The sequence below is a fragment of the Rousettus aegyptiacus genome, unplaced genomic scaffold (genome assembly GCF_014176215.1).
Source record: "Rousettus aegyptiacus isolate mRouAeg1 unplaced genomic scaffold, mRouAeg1.p scaffold_m13_p_7, whole genome shotgun sequence".
NCBI classification, from domain to species: Eukaryota; Metazoa; Chordata; class Mammalia; order Chiroptera; family Pteropodidae; genus Rousettus; species Rousettus aegyptiacus.
In genome coordinates, this window is record NW_023416310.1 from 66392953 (window position 1) to 66411666 (window position 18714).

Here is an 18714-nt window from a genome sequence, read left to right on the forward strand (position 1 = left end):
AAAAATTTATGTACAGATATAAGGGATTTGTACCCAGAATATATAAAGGATTCTTAGTGTCAATGATAAAAAGATGATGCAATTTTTTAAAAATAGGCAAAAGGCTTGAAGAGACACTTTATAAAACTATACACATGGCCAATGAACATCTAGTTGTCTGAGAAACGTATATTCAAACCACATTGCAATGACCTTACACTCCCTCCAGAAGAGCTAAAAATTGAAAAGACTGGCAATCCTGACAGGCCTCGAAGCAGAGAGAATGGCCACAGAGAGTTGATAGGAGGGTAGATAGCGGACCATTTTGAAAGCCAGTTTGGCAGTTCCTGATAATGCTGAACAGAAACCTACACTTTAACCCGACTATTACATTCCTGGGGGTTTATAGTAGAGAAATGGAAACACTTGTCCACAAGAAGACAAGTCCAGGAACGTTTATAACAGCTTTATGCATAATAACCCCAAACTGGAAACAACCAAATGTTCATCAATAAGAGACTGGACAAATTGTGGAATATTCGTAGCTGGCACAGGACTCAGCTATAGAAAAAAGGCACTTCTAATAGACAAAGCAGCATACATGCCTAATTTGCACAAAAGAAGGCAGATAGGAAAGAGCGTATCTGCCAGACTCCCTTTACGTACCTTGAGGAACAGGCAGTGCTGATGCTGGTGATAAAAAGAGCAGTGGTTACCTGTGGGGTGGAGACTGAAAAGGGACATGGGGCACTTTCGGAGAGGGGTGAGGCTGGGAACACTGTGTAATCTTAATTGGCATGATGGTTACCCAGGTTAGTAATCGACCAGAACCCATGCACTTCTGCTCTATGCATTTTACTGTATGTAAATTTTACCTTAATAATGACAATTTTAAAACAGACTACAATGTCTGCTGTTTGGGGTAGAGGGAAGCAGGGAGGCCAGCAGGGAGGCTGTTAGGATGGTCTGGGCATAAGATGGTGGTGGGAGATGGAGAAGGGGCCAGGCCTGGGGATTTTTGCAGGGAGGGTCAGGACTGGTTAGCCCAGAGGCCAGAGTCTTGTTCGAGCAGGGTAACTGAATCCTTGAAGCCCATTTATTTATTTGTGTATTTTACTCTGACCCCTTCTCTTTCTAAACTAACTTTAGGCTAGCTATAACAAAGGGCTTGTATTCAATAAGACGGAGAAGACATAACTAAAATAGAAAATTGAAACCAGAGACAGAAGGGAATGTGCTGGTTAGGGCCTGACATTAGAAAGCTAAGGTCAGCTCGGGACTTTTTACATCCGAGGGAAGATGGCTCAGGTTATAGACCAAGCAGGGCTGAGTCAAGTTGACTTTAGTGGGAGAAGAATATATCTGCCTTTTAGAGACTCTCCAGGCTTACAAAATTAAAGATATACATTTTTTATAGAATTTGATTTGTACAGACTATTGCTTTATAAAGGTCTGATATATCTAGTGCTCTATAAAGAAATGAGAGATATTTTAGGGAAAATACCTTCCTTCTGTTTGAGACTGAATTTATTAAGAGGATGGAAATAGCATGGGATGTAATTTAGGATAAACTACCATTACCATTTAAAATCGCTACACACTAACATTCTGATATGGGAATTGAATTTGGCTTGAATATATCAAGTCTAAATAAAGGCAGCTACTGACACAACAGAAATACTGCAAAAACATATGCCTGCACACATGCTGATTATTGGGCGATCAGCATCAGTACAATTGAATGAGAGAGGGACCTTGTCAGTATTAGACATTCTTTAGTTAATAACAATTAACGGAGCAGAAATGAAAGAATTGAAGAAAAGGGAGCATTTATGTGTGGGGAAGATGTTAAAAATATACACCAGTAAGGCAATCAATGAAATTAGGCTGAGTTTTAGTTCTGGAACTTTTGCTTGACTTCTTGGAATGGACCAGGCCAAATGGTGCTTAAATCAACATCAGAGGGTCAGTGGCAAACTCCTGCTGGCTTTTCCCATCGGTCTCATAGCAAAGATTGCTGTCTCGTGCGGAGATTGGGGAAGGAAAGTAAGAGTCAGAAACCATTTAAATGCTCTAACATGTCTAGATTTGGGGCTGATTCTTTAGCAAACATGATTTCAATTTATTTCAAACTGGTGGGTGAGATGATGGTGGGTACCAGAGATGACAAGTTCACATGCCTGCCTTGGCAGTATAAATGGAGAGAATTTAATATGAAGAAACGGAACAGTTGGAGAGTCTGAGGGATTTAGTCACTCTGGGGCTGTAGTTTTGGCTACAGCCGAGCAGAGATATAAGGTGGGGAAGGGCTTGTCATGACCGTGAGGGTGGGGCTCAGGAAGATGTGTTGATGTCAGGTGCTCTCTGGGGACGCACCTAGTGGTACAAAGTAGGAGTGGACTGGCAGCAAAAGCTGGGCTACCGGAGTCCCAGGTTTCCTCCAACAAGAGTCGGGGGCTGGACGTTGTGAGGAATCTGGTCTGCTTTCTGGCTCTTGTTCTGCCACTTGCCGGATGACCTGGCTGGACAAGGCTTTTGACCTACCTGAGCCTAGACTTTTCCATTTATCACATGGGCTCAGTACTTCCTGTCCAGCTTAGCCTCTTATGGATGGCGATTGTGAGGCTCTGGAAATGGAGGACATATGGGGCCTCCCCAAAAACCCACAAATGTGAGCTACAGTTGTTTTTTATTATTTGCTGGTAACTGACTCTCTGGTGAGAGCAATGGTTCATGCTCGAGCCTGGAGATATTTTAGGAAATAATCAATACAAGATGCACTGGGTTGGAGCCATGATAAGAGTCATAAATCTTGATAGCCTGCTGTTTGATAAAATTAATAATGCCTGAGAGAAACACTGTAGAAACCCACGGGAAGGAGAACAGTGCATTTGGCAAGAGAGCTTAGGCCAGTGTGGAAACTGAGAACTATCCAAGGAAGGTCAGCCATCATCCTGCTGCTGGTGGGCAGGTTACATGCACATGTGCACGCGTGTATGCACACCACACACAAGTATTCAAGGCTTACACACACGTGCACACCACATACATGTGCACATGGCTCACACACATGTGTGCACATGTACGCACACCACACATACACACACAAGGCTTACACACATACAAAGGCTCACATGCTAATATGCTTGATGCACACACACCATACACGCACACATGAGTATATATGCACCCACAAATGCACATGCCCATGTGCACACATGTACACACATCACACACAGACACGTGTGCACGGGCATATATCACACATGTACACATGGTTATACACCACACACAGGCGCACATACTTATGTGCACACATGCACACATACTGCACACACGTACACACATCGCACATGTATACACACCACGCACACATATACGTACCATACACACACAGACACGTGTGCACAGTCAACGATCAGTGGCTTTGCTGGCTGGGTCCCAGGAGACATTAGCGTTGACTCCGACAGTGGGCAAGGGCCCTGCCTTCGAAGGGAAGGCTGCCTGCCTCTGAAGTTTTAAGATGACACAGTGACAGTGCTTTAACCGTCTCACTTGTCACAGGTGGAGCAGCACGAGCTCCTACTGCTTTGAGATTTGTGGTTATTGTGTCCCACAAGGTGATGAGGGGCTTTAGCCTGAGGTGGCCCAGGTTAAAAAGGAGAGCAGAGTGTGTTGCTTTCCTGTGACTATGATGTCCCCAGACCTTCCCAATCCTGTCTTCATTGACTGCCACGTGGACTTGAGCCAGTGTTCTCTGCTGGTTGGAGGTCAATGTGAAGAGGCTGCTGGCAGGACTGCAGGCTGTCCATTCAGGGCGTGTGAGGGATAAGGCTGTGCAGGTCCTGCGAAGCTGAGGAGTGTTTGTCCGGAGCCTGCCCCGGGTGTGGATGCAGTGGCCTTTGTATGGTGTGAGGAAAGCATCTTGGAACACTTCATATGTGGTCGGAGACCAGACGGCCATATAAAAAGGATGAAATATTTACTTCTGGCAGGTGATGGGGTTAATTTCTATTTACAAATTGCTCTGACTAGGTTGTGTTTTTATTATGAAAGTAACATATTTGTCATAGCAAATGTTAATTTAGAAAGTCAAAACAACATAAGATTGACCCTGCGTCTGTTGTGTTTCCAGGCAGAGAAGACAAGGAACTTTGTCAGCCGAAGCCTCGCCGTAGGAGAAGTCCTGTCCACAGTGGACATGGCCACAGCAGTGAAGGTGAACAGCTTTTTAAAAAGTCTGACTCCTCGGTATCCTGGAAGAAATTTGAGTAGATTTAAAGAAATAGGTATTTTCAAATGCTTCCATAATCACTGCTCTGCTTACACCCTTCCCCAGCAGTGGAGGGAGCCCTCGGGGAGGTAGACTGTGTGCTGGGAGCAATTCCTGTGAGCTCAGGGCCGGGCAGGGCATCCCCAGATCTCGCTGCAGCTGGTGGCCTCTGCCAACTTTCCACTGACACCTTCACGGGAGTTGGCTATCCCCCTGAATAGGGTGTCAGCCTCAGCTCATCGCAGTCACCTGTGCCCCTCGGGTCTGTGTTGTTTGAAGGCTCTGAAGTCCCTGAGCGCTTTGGACCGTCACACTGTGCTTATACAGCCCAGTGCTGGGCCAGCTGTGCAGCGGCTCCCGGAGAGGAGGGCCAGGGAGTGAGAAGGTGGCAGGGAGACAGCTGCTCAGAGCCCAGGATCCACATAGCTTGGGAGAGCCCAATGCCTCTGCCAAAGGCCCCGAGGGACACATGGCCAAAAGAAACATGACCCGCTTCCTTTCCTTCTTCCCTCTCCTCTTTAGTTGAATCATCTTTCTATCTGTCTGAGTTTGCCCGGGCTGCTATGGTAAAATTCTATAGCTTGGGTGGCTTGAGCAGCAGAAATTTACTTCTCAGAGTTCTGGGGACTGGAAGTTCAAGAAAAAAGTGCCAGCCACCCCAGGTCTTGGTCAAGGCCTGTTCTGTACATCGCTGCCTTCTTGCTTGTCCTCCCATGAGGGTTTGTGGGGAGGCTCTGATACCATGTGCGGGAGCGCTCATCCTCTCGGAGGCTCTACCCTTAGGACCTCATCTAAACCCAGGTAGCTTCCCAAGGCCCCGTATCCTGATACCGCCACACTAAGTTGAGGCTTCAGCCTATGAACTGGCAGGGAGACACAATTCACTTCCCAGCACTATCCTTTCTGGGGTCACCACTGTCTCAAAAACACCTGCAGTGCCTCAGTGGCTCCCATTTGCTCTTGGAACAAAAAGACCCTGAATGCACTTGAAGGTTCTTTGGGAGACCCGCTGTCTGACCATGTCTGGGAGGGGCCTAGCACTCAGAACAGACCTCGCCAGTGCATCGTGGCAGGGACACAGCATGGCATAGGAGCACGTTTGGTCTCTGGCATTTAGTTGCAGGTCTGGCACATCTCTTCTGCACCTGAGGCCATGCTGAATAGCTTCATGCCTACAGGTGGCCGTGTTCCAAGGGGAATTGGTGCTGCCTGTGAGGAGCTTTATGTCAGGCCAACATGAGTGCAGGGCTATAACCCCTGAGACGTGGCCTGAGCCCTTCATGCTGTCCCCAGGTCGTGGATTACCTGGTGGATCAAGGTGAAAGCAACCATGCTCCAGCTCTTGCCCAGCTTTCCCTGCCATCGGGGATGTCTCTCTGTTTCCAGTAGGAAGTTCAGAGGCCCTGCTGAAGCCCTACTCGTTCTCCCCCTGTCAGCAGCATTTTCCCAGGGTTTGTGACAGACCAGACAGAGCCCTGGCTGCCGACCCCCACTGCATCCCTGCAGCGGCCGCATGAAGTGCTGTTAGAGGTCAGGTACCTTGGCCTTGAAAGCTGGCTGTGCCCACTCCCTGGGGTACAGCCTGGGACGGCCACTTCCTTCCCCTGAGAGTACTCAGAGTCCTCATCGGTCATGTGGGGTAACAGTGTTTTCTTCTCGGGGTGGTTGTGAGACCCAGTGGCCTTGTGTGTATGGAGCTCATGGAAGGCTTGGGGCTCATTGCATTCACTGTTTGGTGCCTGTGTGTCTAAGGTCTCACTGCGGTGGGTGGCTGTGCTGAAGTCTGAGCCAGCAGCCTTGCCTACAGACTGCCTGTCCCATTGCCCTCTGTCCTGCCTGGCCCTCACGTGGATGCAGGCTGCTCCTCTGGCTTGTGCACATGCTCGTGGCACATGGCTTCCACCTCAGGCATGGAGCTGGACCCTGAGCAGGATGAGTGTCCTGAGCAGCCACTGGGCAGGGCCTGCAGGGCAGCCTGGGCATGGCAGCCTGACTGGACACACAGGCTTCCACATCTGTGGAAGGACTGGAGGCTGACAGGCGAGGATGCGGAGGGTGTGGAAGCCTTGCCATGGCTCCAGGAGCCCAGCAGACGCTGCTTGAGTGGAGTGTGACCAGTGCACTTAGCAGTCATTGACAGTCGCTGACAGTGGACCGTGTTCTCCTTTTTTCCAGTGTGGAATAATTTATTGGCTGTTTGGTGGCGCAGTCAGGAACCTTGGAAGCCCAAGTCATGTAACCAAGTGGCTTCAGCCACTCCAGGTATGGCGTGTACCTCAAATGATGTCTTCTTCTATGGGGAGGGGCCTTAAAAAGTCAAGGTAGCTGGGGTGTGTGCATGCATATGTGTGTGTGTGTGCGTGTGCAGAAGAAGAAAACAGAGGTAGTGTCAGCAAGAATCTTATTTGGAATAAGAATTTCAAGACTGTCTTTTCTATGTTGCATTGAGCCTGTCATATTGTTTAGGTCACATTAGCTGTCCCCAGCTTGGATGTTTATAATTATCTCTGACTCACCTCTCCTTATCCTGCCAACATTCCTAATGGCCTCAGATGTCTGCAGTTAGGGCAGCCACCTGACTGGACAGTTCCCTCCTAATGCTTGCCAGCCCCCAGGACAGAAGTACACTGGGATGTTTGCAATGACTGAGAGGGGCCACGGCAGCAACGTGAGAGGGATCCAGACGGAAGCTACCTTTGACCTCTCTGCACAGGTGAGGATTCTGTCCGTGGTTGCACGGCCTGGGCAGCAGCACACCTGCACAGAACTGGGTTCGCCCTCTGTCTGAGCCCAGCTCCACACTACTGTGTGTCCTTTGGCACGAGGTGCCGACTCATACCTGACGTCTGAGTGTTTCAGGGAGGTGAGTGTGTGCTCACCCACTCGACTACTGCCAGTCGTCACGTACGCACGCTGCACCTACTATGCGCGGGTACCGCTCTTGGCTCCTCGCATGCACTTGTGACCTAGGTGCTGTGACAGCTCTGCGAAAACCGTGCCGTAGCTGCTTGGGTGTCCTTCCTGGAGGAGATACTGCTGTTGACACTCCCTATGGCACTGTGTGGCAGGGGACACTGTCTGTGCTTGAGCCCTCTACCAGAAGCCAGGTCCCTTGTCCTGGCTGGTCCCACATTCTTAACCTGTGACCTGCATGGAGACTCAGACAACCAAGGCAAATGTTTCACAGAACAGTCCTACTCCAAGTGTTTCCCTTTCTTTCTTTTTTGTTAAGACATGTGGCTCGAGATCTACTTGTTGAAGAGTAAATGGGCAAGCAAGTGCATGAGTACGTGGCACCTCAATCTGGTCATCATTTTCGCTGAGTTTGTCCTTTAGAGTCTGGGCTTTGTTGGCTGGCTCTCCTGGCCCACGGACGCTAGCTGGAGGTGTCTGCGTTTAGGTGACAGGCTCAGGTGAGGGCTGTGCTGGAGGACACCCTGCCTTCCCTCCAGCCCTGGTGCTAGTCCTCTGCAGTAGCCGGTGATGTCCAAGGTCACGATACTAACAGGACTAAGGCCTACCACCATGTGCCAGGCTCCGTGTCACACTCCCTCTGTATAGCATGCCACATTCCCTCACGACAGCCCCCTGAATGGCCTGTGAGCTGCTTCTATGAATCGAGCATGTGCGTGCTGGGCACCAGGCTCAGCCCTCAACATGCCACACATTTAACAATATTCTGTAAATGTAGCACCGTCCCTGTTTTGTAGGATAAGAAGCTGACTCGGCCGTGTGGTTCATGAGTGGGTCTTGGCTTCCAGAGAGACCGCCTGTAGCAGCTTAGCTCTCTTGCAGTGATGGGTGCCGACAGAGCAGGTTTTGGTTTCAGGCTGATAGTTTTTTCTCTCCCTAAACCATGGTATTGAGGCCAGTTTGCTGTCACTAAAGGAGAAAAAACCCCCCACCCACAATTCTTATTTATTTTTTCTTCTTACAATTACTTTCCCTCAAAATCATTTCCTGTCTTGGTCCCATTCTCCCCAAACAGCATAAATGACTTAGCTCCCTGGCGTGCTTTGGGGGCACCCACTGTTAGCGGGGGAGCTGCAGCATCAGAATGACGAGGGGACTCTGGTGAATGATGCTGTGCCTGGGGATGACAGGGATGGACTCGTGCTCTGTTTCTGCTTCGTCTCCCTCTAAACTGTTAGAGCGTGAAAGACGAGCCCGTGCTCCCTCAGGACTGTTTCAATCTCTCACGTTTTTTGGTTTTTCATTCCTGAGTGTCAGTTGTTTTATTTTTATTTTTGGAGCAGGGATTGATTGGGTAGGGTATGGATGGTTAAGAGGTAAGAGATTTATTTTTACACTTTACACTAAAGAGCAAAAATAAACGAAGCTAAAATCTCTCAGGCAAAAACCATCTTGACTTTCAGTGCTCACAGCAGTGTCTGTCCTGCTGGCCTTCAACAAGGACTCATGACAGGGTCAGACATGCATGGCACGTATCACGCAGGCCTCACGATAACACCAGCATTTGGCCAGTGCGAACTTTCCAAATCGCGTGTTCTTGCCGACAGTGACAAGCCTCCTTTCCCAGAGCACATCAGATGTTTGTGGGGCGGGTGGCCTCTGGTGTCTTGCCCACCCCACCAGGCCTTCCCTGCCAGGCTGCTGGTTTTCTGTCACTCCCCTTCCTTCCCCGGAGGTGTAAACATCCCTTATTGCAAGCTGTTGCTGTTGTTTGGTTGTTTTGTCCTGCACCCAGCCTCAGGTAGCTCCTTCTTGAGGTGCTGGCTGGCCTACTAGACCAGGCTGGCCTTGGGGACTTCTCTTAAAAGGACTCAGCATGTCCTTTTGTGTGTCTGAGAGGCCCTGGCTCGTGCAAAGTTTTCTCTGTGCAAACATATGTCAGAGCAGGCTTTCTTAGGCTCCAAGACTGTGTTTCTTGGCCAGAGGGAAAGTGGAATCTGTAGACTTTAAAATCTGAAACCTGAGATAATCTTTACATGATCGATAGCCTGTTGGTTTTGTTCAGCCACATCTTCAATATTGTCAGTTCCAATTAAGCGTGCCTTTGTCCCTGGAGTCCCCGACCTTCCCCAGGTACTTGGCTTTCAGTGCTGGCAGTTACAGCCGGGTGCTTCTTGATGAGAGGTTTAAGGGTGACCCAGGGGCCCAGACAGGTTAGGGAGAGCCAAGTGAAGTGGGGGTGTTTCCACTGTGACTCTATACCGGCTTCCAGAGAGTTCTGAGCAGAGACTTCAAAACAAAGACCTTGCATTTCCTTCCTGCTTCTTTTTGGCCTCTGTTAGTTTTGGACTGTCTTGAGCTGGAATCCTCGATCATATTCTGAAGATGACCCGGATGGCACACTCTGAGATTTTTTCTCTTATAAGATAGAATCAGGCTTGTCCGTCCTGATTGGAAGATTCGTTGAAAAAGCACTTTAATCTGCACTCGTTTTTCACAGGGAAGTGGGGGTGGGCTGTGAACCAAGGCCTTGACCTCAGAGCCTGAGCCCAAGCCCCAGGATGACAGTCTCTGTCACCCGAGTGTGTGCACCACACCGTGTCCTCACGCTGAGTTGAAGAATTAAAAAGCACCGGCACAAAGGGTTCCCATGCTCTACTCCTTCTGCAGGAGTTTGTGATCCACACGCCGTGTGAAGACGCCATGAAGATGTACACTGGAAATGCCATGCATGGGAACTATGCCGCGGTCTTCGCCCAGCTCATTGTGGATGGCAGGTATCAAGGTCAGTCTTGGCGCAGAACTGAGGCACTGCCTTCACTCCCACTGCTCCAGTGAGCACTTGACCCTGGACGCCACACACAGGCCTGTGTTTACCTTGCGAAGCCTTAAGCCCTAACTTACCCCCTAAATACATGTGATGATAAAATCTATTGTGACGTGTAGCCATTACACTTTGTTGTGAGAGGTGCAGTCATAGACCTAGATGAGTGTTGGGCCCCACATAACCAAGTGCTGCCCTGGGAAGTGTCTTTAGGGGAGAGATTAGTTACCGTCTCCTCACTTTCCTAGGACCCCACTGCTTCATTGTTCCTGTCCGCGACGAAAGTGGAAACTTGTACCCAGGAGTGACTGCAATTGACATGATGTACAAAGAGGGTGAGTTCCCAGGAGACCCCTCTCCTGCTCTCATTCCACCTCCTGCCCGCTTTCCACTCACCCAGGGACAGTCCAACCTCCAAAGCAGTGAGGCGGAGAAGGCCAACTCTGAGGCCCAATGAGCTGTTTCTGCAGAGCTGTCGGAGGCTATCACAGAGCCCCCCTGCTAATGAACGTGTGTTAGTCTCACTTCTGCCTGGCTGCTTGGATTTCCTGGAGATGAGGCAGCTCTGCCCTGATTTGTTTCTTTCCCCCTCTCCCAGACCTGGGGACTCTTGGAGGGCAGGTAGAAGCTTTCTCTTTCCTGCCCCCAAGCCGCCAGGCCTGTGGTGTGTCCTCAGCTCAGCTTAGTGGATTACTTTGCTAGGGCTGTTGTCCCAGTTTCAGAGGTGACAAGTCTGGGACTAAGATGCTGGCAGGGTTGGTTCCTTTTGAGGGCTCTGAAGGAAAGCCTGTCCCAGGCCTCTTCCTTGGCTTGTAGGTAGGTGGCTATCCTCATGTTCATATGGCTTTCTCCCTGTGCACACATCTGTGTCCAGATTTCTCCTTCCTACAGGAGTCCTAGTCACCTGGACTAGGCTCACCCTAATGACCCCATTTTAAGTTGCCCACCTCTATAAAGACCCCATCTCCAAGAAAGATGCTGTCCACAGGTCCTGGAGGTGAGGGCTCCAACATATGAATCTGGGGTGGGCACGGTTCAGCCGTAACCCTTGGTGATGGCAGGCTGCATCTGTGGCCTCCACTGGTCGTCCTCAGCTGAGGCCAGGCCAGGAGACAGGTGGGAGAGAAGGAGCAGAGAGGGAAGGGAGAGCAGAGGGGGAAGACAAACCCTTGGTGGAGGGGTGGTTTTGCCCTGACGCCTTAGGCTTTATCCACCCCTGACCTCTGCATGGTGGCTGCAGAGCAACTGCAAGTGGGTGTGAAGTGTCTCCCAAGGGGACTGCCCTCACTGGCCCAGCCCTGAGATGATGCCTCAGTGTCAAGTGTTCCTGGGAGCAGGGGGTGGCTGGTCCCTGTGGAGCAGTGCCGATCCTGTTCTGGGGCACTCCCAATGCAGGTGTGCCCTTGCGAAGGGGCAGCGTTCTCCTAGGGATGTGGCTAAAGAGTGATGGCTTCCCCCAGATGAAGGCTCCCCAAGGGCAAGGTGGACATAGGGTAGGCCTGGCTCTGACAGGATTGTGAGGAACCCCTGTGTCCGTGTGGCATCTACTTGTCTCTCAGGCATTTGGTCGCACACTCGCCCAGTGCTGGGGAGGAGCCTGAGCTCTGCCATTCTGGGCTGCAGCCTCCTGTCCCCTCTGTGTCCAGCTGACGGTCTTTCTGTTGCTGGGGACACTCCCTTTTTTTTGTCACAGCGGCCACTCAGACAGGCTGCTGTGGCCTCTTGACACCCCCACAACTCCTCAAGGAAACAAACAGCACCCCCACCCCCACCCCAAATAAAATACATCTCCAGTTCTGGAAGAGAATAAATGGCTTTGCATGGAGTAGGGCCACCAGGGGCGCAGGGAGGTATTTCTGACGCTCGCCTAGATTCACCCTGCAGCTCTATTCACGTCTGTTCTCTCTAGGTTTGCACGGTGCGGATGATGGGATTTGAATATTTGACAAGGTTCAGATACCAAGGGACAAACTGCTGGATAAGTGAGTACTTCCTCCTAACTCAGGGTACTGTGTCATGGCCTCCTTGTCTCCCGCCCTGCCAGCTCTTGGTGTCGTGGGCAGGTGGCACATTATAACCATGCCTATAAGTTTACTGACAACTGACTGGAAGTATAGATGAGTTGATTGAAAAAATTGAAATGATCCAGGATGCTGTTACCCAGATACAATGCATGTTGTGCTTTAACACATAAGTCTTTAGGTTGTTCTCTCTAATGACATATCTAAAGAGAGAAATATGTTTGATTTTTACAGAGCCACTTATACACTCTATTCTTTATAACTTGTAATCTCTGTTTAGCACGATATGTACAAAGTCTCTGTGAAACAGTAAGTACACACACGCGTGGTCATTTTTAATGTTGCCACAACAGACCATTAAATAACTACATAATCAATCCCTTACTGTTGGGTATTTAGGTTGTTTCCTTCCTTCTTGGGACCAGTGGGGTAGGACGGACGTAATGAAGGAAGAAGGGAAGGCCTGGCAACAGGAAGGACATGACGGAAGGAACGAAGGAAAGGAAGCGGAGGGGATTAAGGCGGGGGAAGGAAGGAAGGACGAAGGAATGCGGACGGCCTTAGCGAAGGCAGGCAAGGGCGGGAGGAAGAGGGGTGCTTTCTTTTTCTTTCTTTATTTTTTCGTTCTTCGTCTTTCCTTCATGTCCTCTCATTCCTCCTTCCTGCCTTTCTTCTTTCTTTCTTTCTTTCTTTCTTTCTTTCTTTATTTCTTTCTTTCTTTCTTTCTTTCTTTCCTTTTCTTCTTTCTTCCTTCTCTCTCTCTCTCTGTCTGTCTCTCTCTCTCTTTCTTTTTTCTATCATAAACAAGTGGGTGTTACTACCTCTGCAGGTGGGCAGGAGGTAAGGCACCACCTTTTAGCCTGGGAGGCTGTTATAACTTGCACTGCTGGGTGGATAATGTCGCAGGTGCTCAGTGTCACCTACTAGCTCCCTTGGTGCAGTCCAAGTGGCTAAATAATGAGGTGACAGTGGCTTCTACAGGTACAGTCCAGGGACTCACAATGCTCTTCACGGAGGCTCAGAAATGCCAACTACTTCGCTTTTCTCAGCAGGGTCCTTTGCAGTCTGTAAAAAGGCCTCCAATCAGGCTGGCTCCCCACTTTCCTGTAGACTTCCCTTTAATGTCTCACTTTTTTTTTTTGTTTCCTTTAAGTTCTTGCCAGCATGTAAACGTCATAGGTGCCAAAAGTTTAAGAAAAATGTGGAGGAAACAAACTTAAAAAGGATTGAATTCTATTTGTTAGCTTTCTCCCCGGTGGACTGGTAGGAAATAAAATGGAAGCAATGAAAGCTGCTTCCCAGCTATACTGGTGGGTGGTGATGCCCTGAGGCCCCCTGGGTGCTGCACCCTGACAGCAGGAGTGAGGACCAGCCCCTTCCCTAGGCTCCTTCACGGCCGCTGACCACTGATGGCATCATTCCACTCGGGGATGGGGAGGAGGCAGGAGCACCGAGACATGGAGCCTCCTATGTCTGGCCCATCCTTTGGGACCTCAGTGGTCTGGCCTGTCCTGCGCCAGAAGCCAGACCCACTGGCTTAGGATCCATCCAGTGCACTAGAGAGTAAAAAGAAGATTCAACCAGAAAGAAAAACTACAGAGAGCCACATGGTGTGTAGGAGACATGGGCATACCTAGAATAGTCTTTGAAAAGCCAGACTTGATTTTGAAGCCATGCCATTGACATTGAAACTGCTTCCCCCGCCCTGCGACCCCTCCACCCCCACAGACACACACAGAACAGCAGCAGAAACATAGCTGTTTTGAGGGAGAAGTCCCACTCTGGGCGGCCTGCTTCATCATTTGATCAAAAATGGGACAGTGAAGAAATGTAGAGATTCAGTGAAATCCCTATGAAAACCCCAGTTGTCTTTACTTGCAAAATTGAGAAAGTGGTCTTAAAATTCATATGGAAATACAAGATATTCAGAAGCGAAAACAATCTCAATAAAAGAAAACACAACAGGAGGACTCACGCTTCCAATCTGTAAACTTACTACAAATCTACAGTAATCAAGACAGTGTGGTATCACATACATATGTGTATATATATATGTATATATATATACGTATGTATATATATTTGAGAAAATATTTGTAAATCATATATATCATAAAAGTATCTAGTATCCATGATATAAAAAGAACTATTACAGTTTAACAATAAAAAAGACAAATAATCCGATTAAAAATGAGTGAAAATCTGAATAGACATTTCTCTAAAGAAGACCTACAAATGGCCAATAAGCACAAGATGCAGAACTTCATTATCATTAGGGAAATGCCAATCTAAATCACAGTGAAAGACCACTTCATACCCACCCTGTGGCTGTAACATGAGAGTCAGGGGAGATGGCAACCATCGGCGAGGATGTGGGGACATTGGAACGCTCGCACGTCGCCGGTGGGCTGTAAGAGGCTCCTGGCTACTTGGAAAGTTCCTGGCAGTTCCTCAGAAATTTGACGTTTTTGTATGACTCAGTGATTTTATTCCTGGAATGTATGATGACATCATTCACCTGAGAATCGAAAATAGACGTCCACCCTAAAAACTGTATACTGATATTCATAGCATAATTATCCATGATAGCCAAAAAAGTGGAAATGACCCAAATATCCATGAACCAATGAATAATGGATAAACGAAATGCAATGAGTCCTTACGCGGGACCATTACTCGGCCATGAAAATGAAGGCGGCGGCGGCGGCACAGCCTACTCCGTGCGTGGACTCGAGAACAGCGCTGTGTGAGGGAAGCCAGACACCAAAGCCCATGGCGTGCGGTTCCACGAACGGGAGAAGTCCAGACCAGATAGGCCCGCAGGGACGGAGTAGCTGCGGGGCCAGGGCTAGGAGGTGTGGCACATGGCTTCCTTGTGGGGTGATGCAACGTGTGGAGCTAGATAGCGGTGGTTGCACAGCTGGTGAATATACTGGAAACCATTGAACTGTACACTTTGAAAGGGGGGTTTTTATGGTGTGTGAATTACAGCTCAACAATAGAGACATGACTGATGGGCAAGCAGTCTTCACAGTCAGGCTCTGGTGTCAGTTTGATGTCTGTACTCCTCATGCCTGTCTTTGTCAGGGGCCACTGCCGAGTCCCAGCCCAGGAGTGGCAAAATGCCTGCTTTTCCCTTTGTCAGCGCCTCCTGGGAGGACAGTTCCCCTGTCCGCACTATGCTATCCCCTGGAGGAGGTCACAGGATGTGGAAGCCCAGGAGCCCTCTTGCGTATGGAGGTGGGAGCTGCCTGACCTCATTGCAGGTGGTGCCATGTTCTCCTTTGTTGACCAGCCCCTCCCCCACACAGGTTTGGTTCACTGGCTCCAAGTGGGCAGTACTACTCCCCTACTGAGGACAAGAGTGCAAGATTCACACGATGCTGGCAGCACTGACCCCGTCGAGACTGGTGGTGACTTTCCAAGCTATGGGTGCCATGAAGATAGGAAACGCTGATTTAATTTACTTGGCGGTTCATTCTCTGTGTGTCCCGGGGCAGGTAGCAATTCCAGGAGCCAAGCCTCCCCAAGCCACAGGTGATGTAACATGGCTGTAGGTGGGGTAGAGACTAGAGGTGCCTGTTGGCTGCACGCAGGAAGCATTCCTGCACACTCTTACCTTGGGGTGCCATCCGTCTGCAGCCCAGATGTGAGCCACTGATCATACTGGGAGGAACATGGCATAGTGGCAGCAGAGCCACAAAGGATGACCTGGGAGAATGGGTGGTCAGGACAAGCACGTTTGCTGGAAAAGCAGCCAAGAGCTGTGCATGTAGGTGAGGCTGGCATGTCTTGGTTAGTCCTCTGGGGAGTGCCAATGCTCATGGGGCCGTTTGGGGTGTGGCATCAATACTGTAGAGAAAGTCGGTGAGGCTAGACCTCCAGAGGCCACCTGCCCTGCCCTGTCCCATATATCGGTTTGGAAAGAGCAGCCCTAAGAGAAAGCTCTGGAAGGCCCCCTTGCCCTCAGGGCTTATCAGTGTTCTCTGGGCCCGCTCCATCTGTTTGCCCGAGGGAAAAGCTGATTTAGGCTCCACCAAGCTAGTGAAGCAGGAAGAAAGTTAAGAATCCCAAGAACACATGCTTGTTATATAACCTGACGTTTCTATCAACAAGGAATAACCTTCATCTGTGTGGCTCTGGGCTGACAGCTCGCAGTCTTCTGAATAGCAGGAACACCCTTCCCACACACACCTGCCAGGTCTGTCCCTTCACAGGAAGCCTGTCTGACACCAGCTTCCCTGTGTGGTGCCCTTCCTGCTAGTGGGCACAGCTGCGATGCTGAAAATACCTCAGTGCTGGGCCATGACCTGACGCCTGCCATGTGCACTGCCCCCTGCGCCTGAGTTTCAGTGGCCCTTGAAGGGGACTGGTGGGTGTGCAGTTCTGAGGTCCCTTGAGAGGGGTGGCTCAACCAGTGCCCTTAGGTCAGTTGGCAGAGGGGTGAACGAGGCCCCAGGAGAAGCCTGTGCTGCAGGCAGGGCAGGTGTCACAGTGCTGAGGAAACCGACCTCGTGTTTGAGTCTGAAATAGGGGCCGTTTCAGCCATTTTCAGGACTCCAGAAAGAGGTGGAAAGAGAGAAGCCAGATGGCCCTGGGATGGGCTATAAGGAAGATGGAACTAACTTGGTCCAGGGTCATAAGAAACCGCAACAGCAGCCTGTGGGGTCCCTGTGAGGAGAGTGTGGGGGACATACAAACACACGCTGGTCAGAGGCTGGGCAGGTGATGCTGTGTGTGGATGTCATGCACCTGCAGCCCTGTTAGCTTGTCCAGGCTGGAGGCAGAGTCCTATTGGGCAGTTGTGGGATGTGTGCCCAGTGCGGGGACGGACTTGTAGGAAAGGGCTGATGTTAAATGTCACCAGACCTGGAGTGGGAGTGGTGCAGGGAGCAGAGAGAGAATGATGACTTTAAAAAGGTGCCCCTTATACATTCTCCCGCTGACCCCGGAGGGCCTTGAGGGGCCACTGTAGGTCATTTCCTTGTTGGGCGTCGGACATAATACTTCATCTCCAGCAATGTACAGGCCTGCTTGTGACCACAGGCGCTGAAGCCAGGGACCCTGGGCCCCAGTCTCAGCCAGATATGACCAGCCATGGGGCCATAGACAGCTCTCTTTGTCTCAAGTTTCTTCATTTGTAAAACAGGCCTCCTACCAATGGTGAGGCACCAGTGAGGAGATGTGTGCCCTGCCAGCACTGGGTAAATGCTTGGTGGCCCAGAGCGCTTGCTGATGTGATGGCCGTGGCTGCTGTGGCTGCTGTCGCCGTGCCTGGGGAGTTAGGAGTCGGCTGTGGGAAAGGGCCGAATGGGCTTTTCCACAAAACACATGACTGGAACCCTGGCTTCCAGGTCGCAAGTGGGTCTGACGCATTTGCAGAGTCCCCGGTGTCCCTCTGATTCCTGGGTATCTGAAACAAAGCACAGTGGCCCCAGATAGCAGCTGCCTGCTTGGGAGGTAGGTTTGCCAGGTCCCAGGAGACCCCTGGCAGAGCTGGTGGGGCTGGGCCCTGTGTGGTTGGCCTGACGGACAGCGACCCCAGCCTCTGCCCTTGTCGCCAGCATCCAGGCAGCTCATCACCTACGGCTCCAACACATGACAGATGTTTTCTGGGCTGAAACCTGAGCTGGGCCTGCTCGTCTGCTCTCACAGATCCCTTCCCTGGTGCGCATTCCTTATGCATTAGGAAACTGTCACCCCGGCTCCCCATGGTGACATCCGCTCAAGGCTGAGCGTGCAGGGCCCTTTTAAACTTTGTCCAGATGTCTTGCTTTCCGTGGTTACCTCTCATTTCCACAGCATTTCTTAGTACGTTCAGATTTTCTCTTAAAGCCTTGCCATAACAGCCGTCCTCTAATTTGTGTCCAAAATGCCATGCCAAATTAAGTGATTAGCAGGAACAAAAGGACGGAAACTAAGATGTTTGGCAGGGGTGGGAGGTGGGAGTAGGGGGGAGGCTGGGGGTCCTTTTCAGAAGGAGGAAGGAGACTGGGGAAAGTCACTGGGAGTCTGGAGGCCCAAGGAGAGGGAGGCCATTTCCTCTCATCCAGAACGATGGATTTTCCATCTCCCTTTCTCTCTGTCATCCTATCCAGGGCACCGTCCTTCATGTTGGCCGTGTATGTGCATGGTCGCTTACTGAGCTGTGAGTAGGCCCCAGGGCCACTCATTTGCATGTGGGAACCAGGCACCGTGACACATGGAGACACACCGCAGGGTCTGTGTGGTGGATACAAGGAGGACTGTCCTTGTAGGCATGTGGCGTGTGGGAGGCAGACATACTTACTATCTGGTCCTGGACTCGGGCATTGTGGGGATGACATCCACCCAGCAGGCTGCTGAGGGCAGTTTCTGCTTCAGTCATTCTTAGAGTGAGGCGACCAGTTGCATCTTCCTTGTCTCACCAGCTTTTGCCACTCTGCTGTGTGCTGGGTGAGGTCTTGGTGGTGGGGATAGGCTCAAATCCCCTCTGGGCTTGGACAGTTGGCCAGCGTGGCCTGGGTGACAGTGGGAGGGTCTTTGGGCTTCCTGGGCTGTGGAATGCCCTGCAGAGGACAGATGCTGGAAGAAGGTGGTGGGTCGCATGACTGTTCCACCAAGCAAGGCCACCACTCCCGGCTGCAACCAAGGCAGGGAGGAGACCTCACGATGATGGCCCCCAGGGGCAGGCTACAGGTCTGCTGCTGTTTCTGTGGGTACCA

General features: G+C 50.5%; 1 protein-coding gene across 1 annotated transcript in view; it reads left to right on the top strand.

Moving 5' to 3' along the window:
- Positions 1 to 17926, top strand: part of ACOXL (acyl-CoA oxidase like) — a 52978-nt gene extending 35052 nt beyond the window's left edge. The window contains exons 2-8 of the mRNA XM_036225223.1: positions 4115 to 4198; positions 6428 to 6514; positions 6861 to 6965; positions 9836 to 9950; positions 10238 to 10324; positions 11899 to 11971; positions 15322 to 17926. Coding sequence (XP_036081116.1) covers positions 4115 to 4198; positions 6428 to 6514; positions 6861 to 6965; positions 9836 to 9950; positions 10238 to 10324; positions 11899 to 11927 — 507 coding nt within the window. The 3' untranslated portion in view covers positions 11928 to 11971; positions 15322 to 17926. The remainder of the gene's footprint in view (positions 1 to 4114; positions 4199 to 6427; positions 6515 to 6860; positions 6966 to 9835; positions 9951 to 10237; positions 10325 to 11898; positions 11972 to 15321) is intronic.
- The last annotated feature ends 788 nt before the right edge of the window (positions 17927 to 18714 follow it).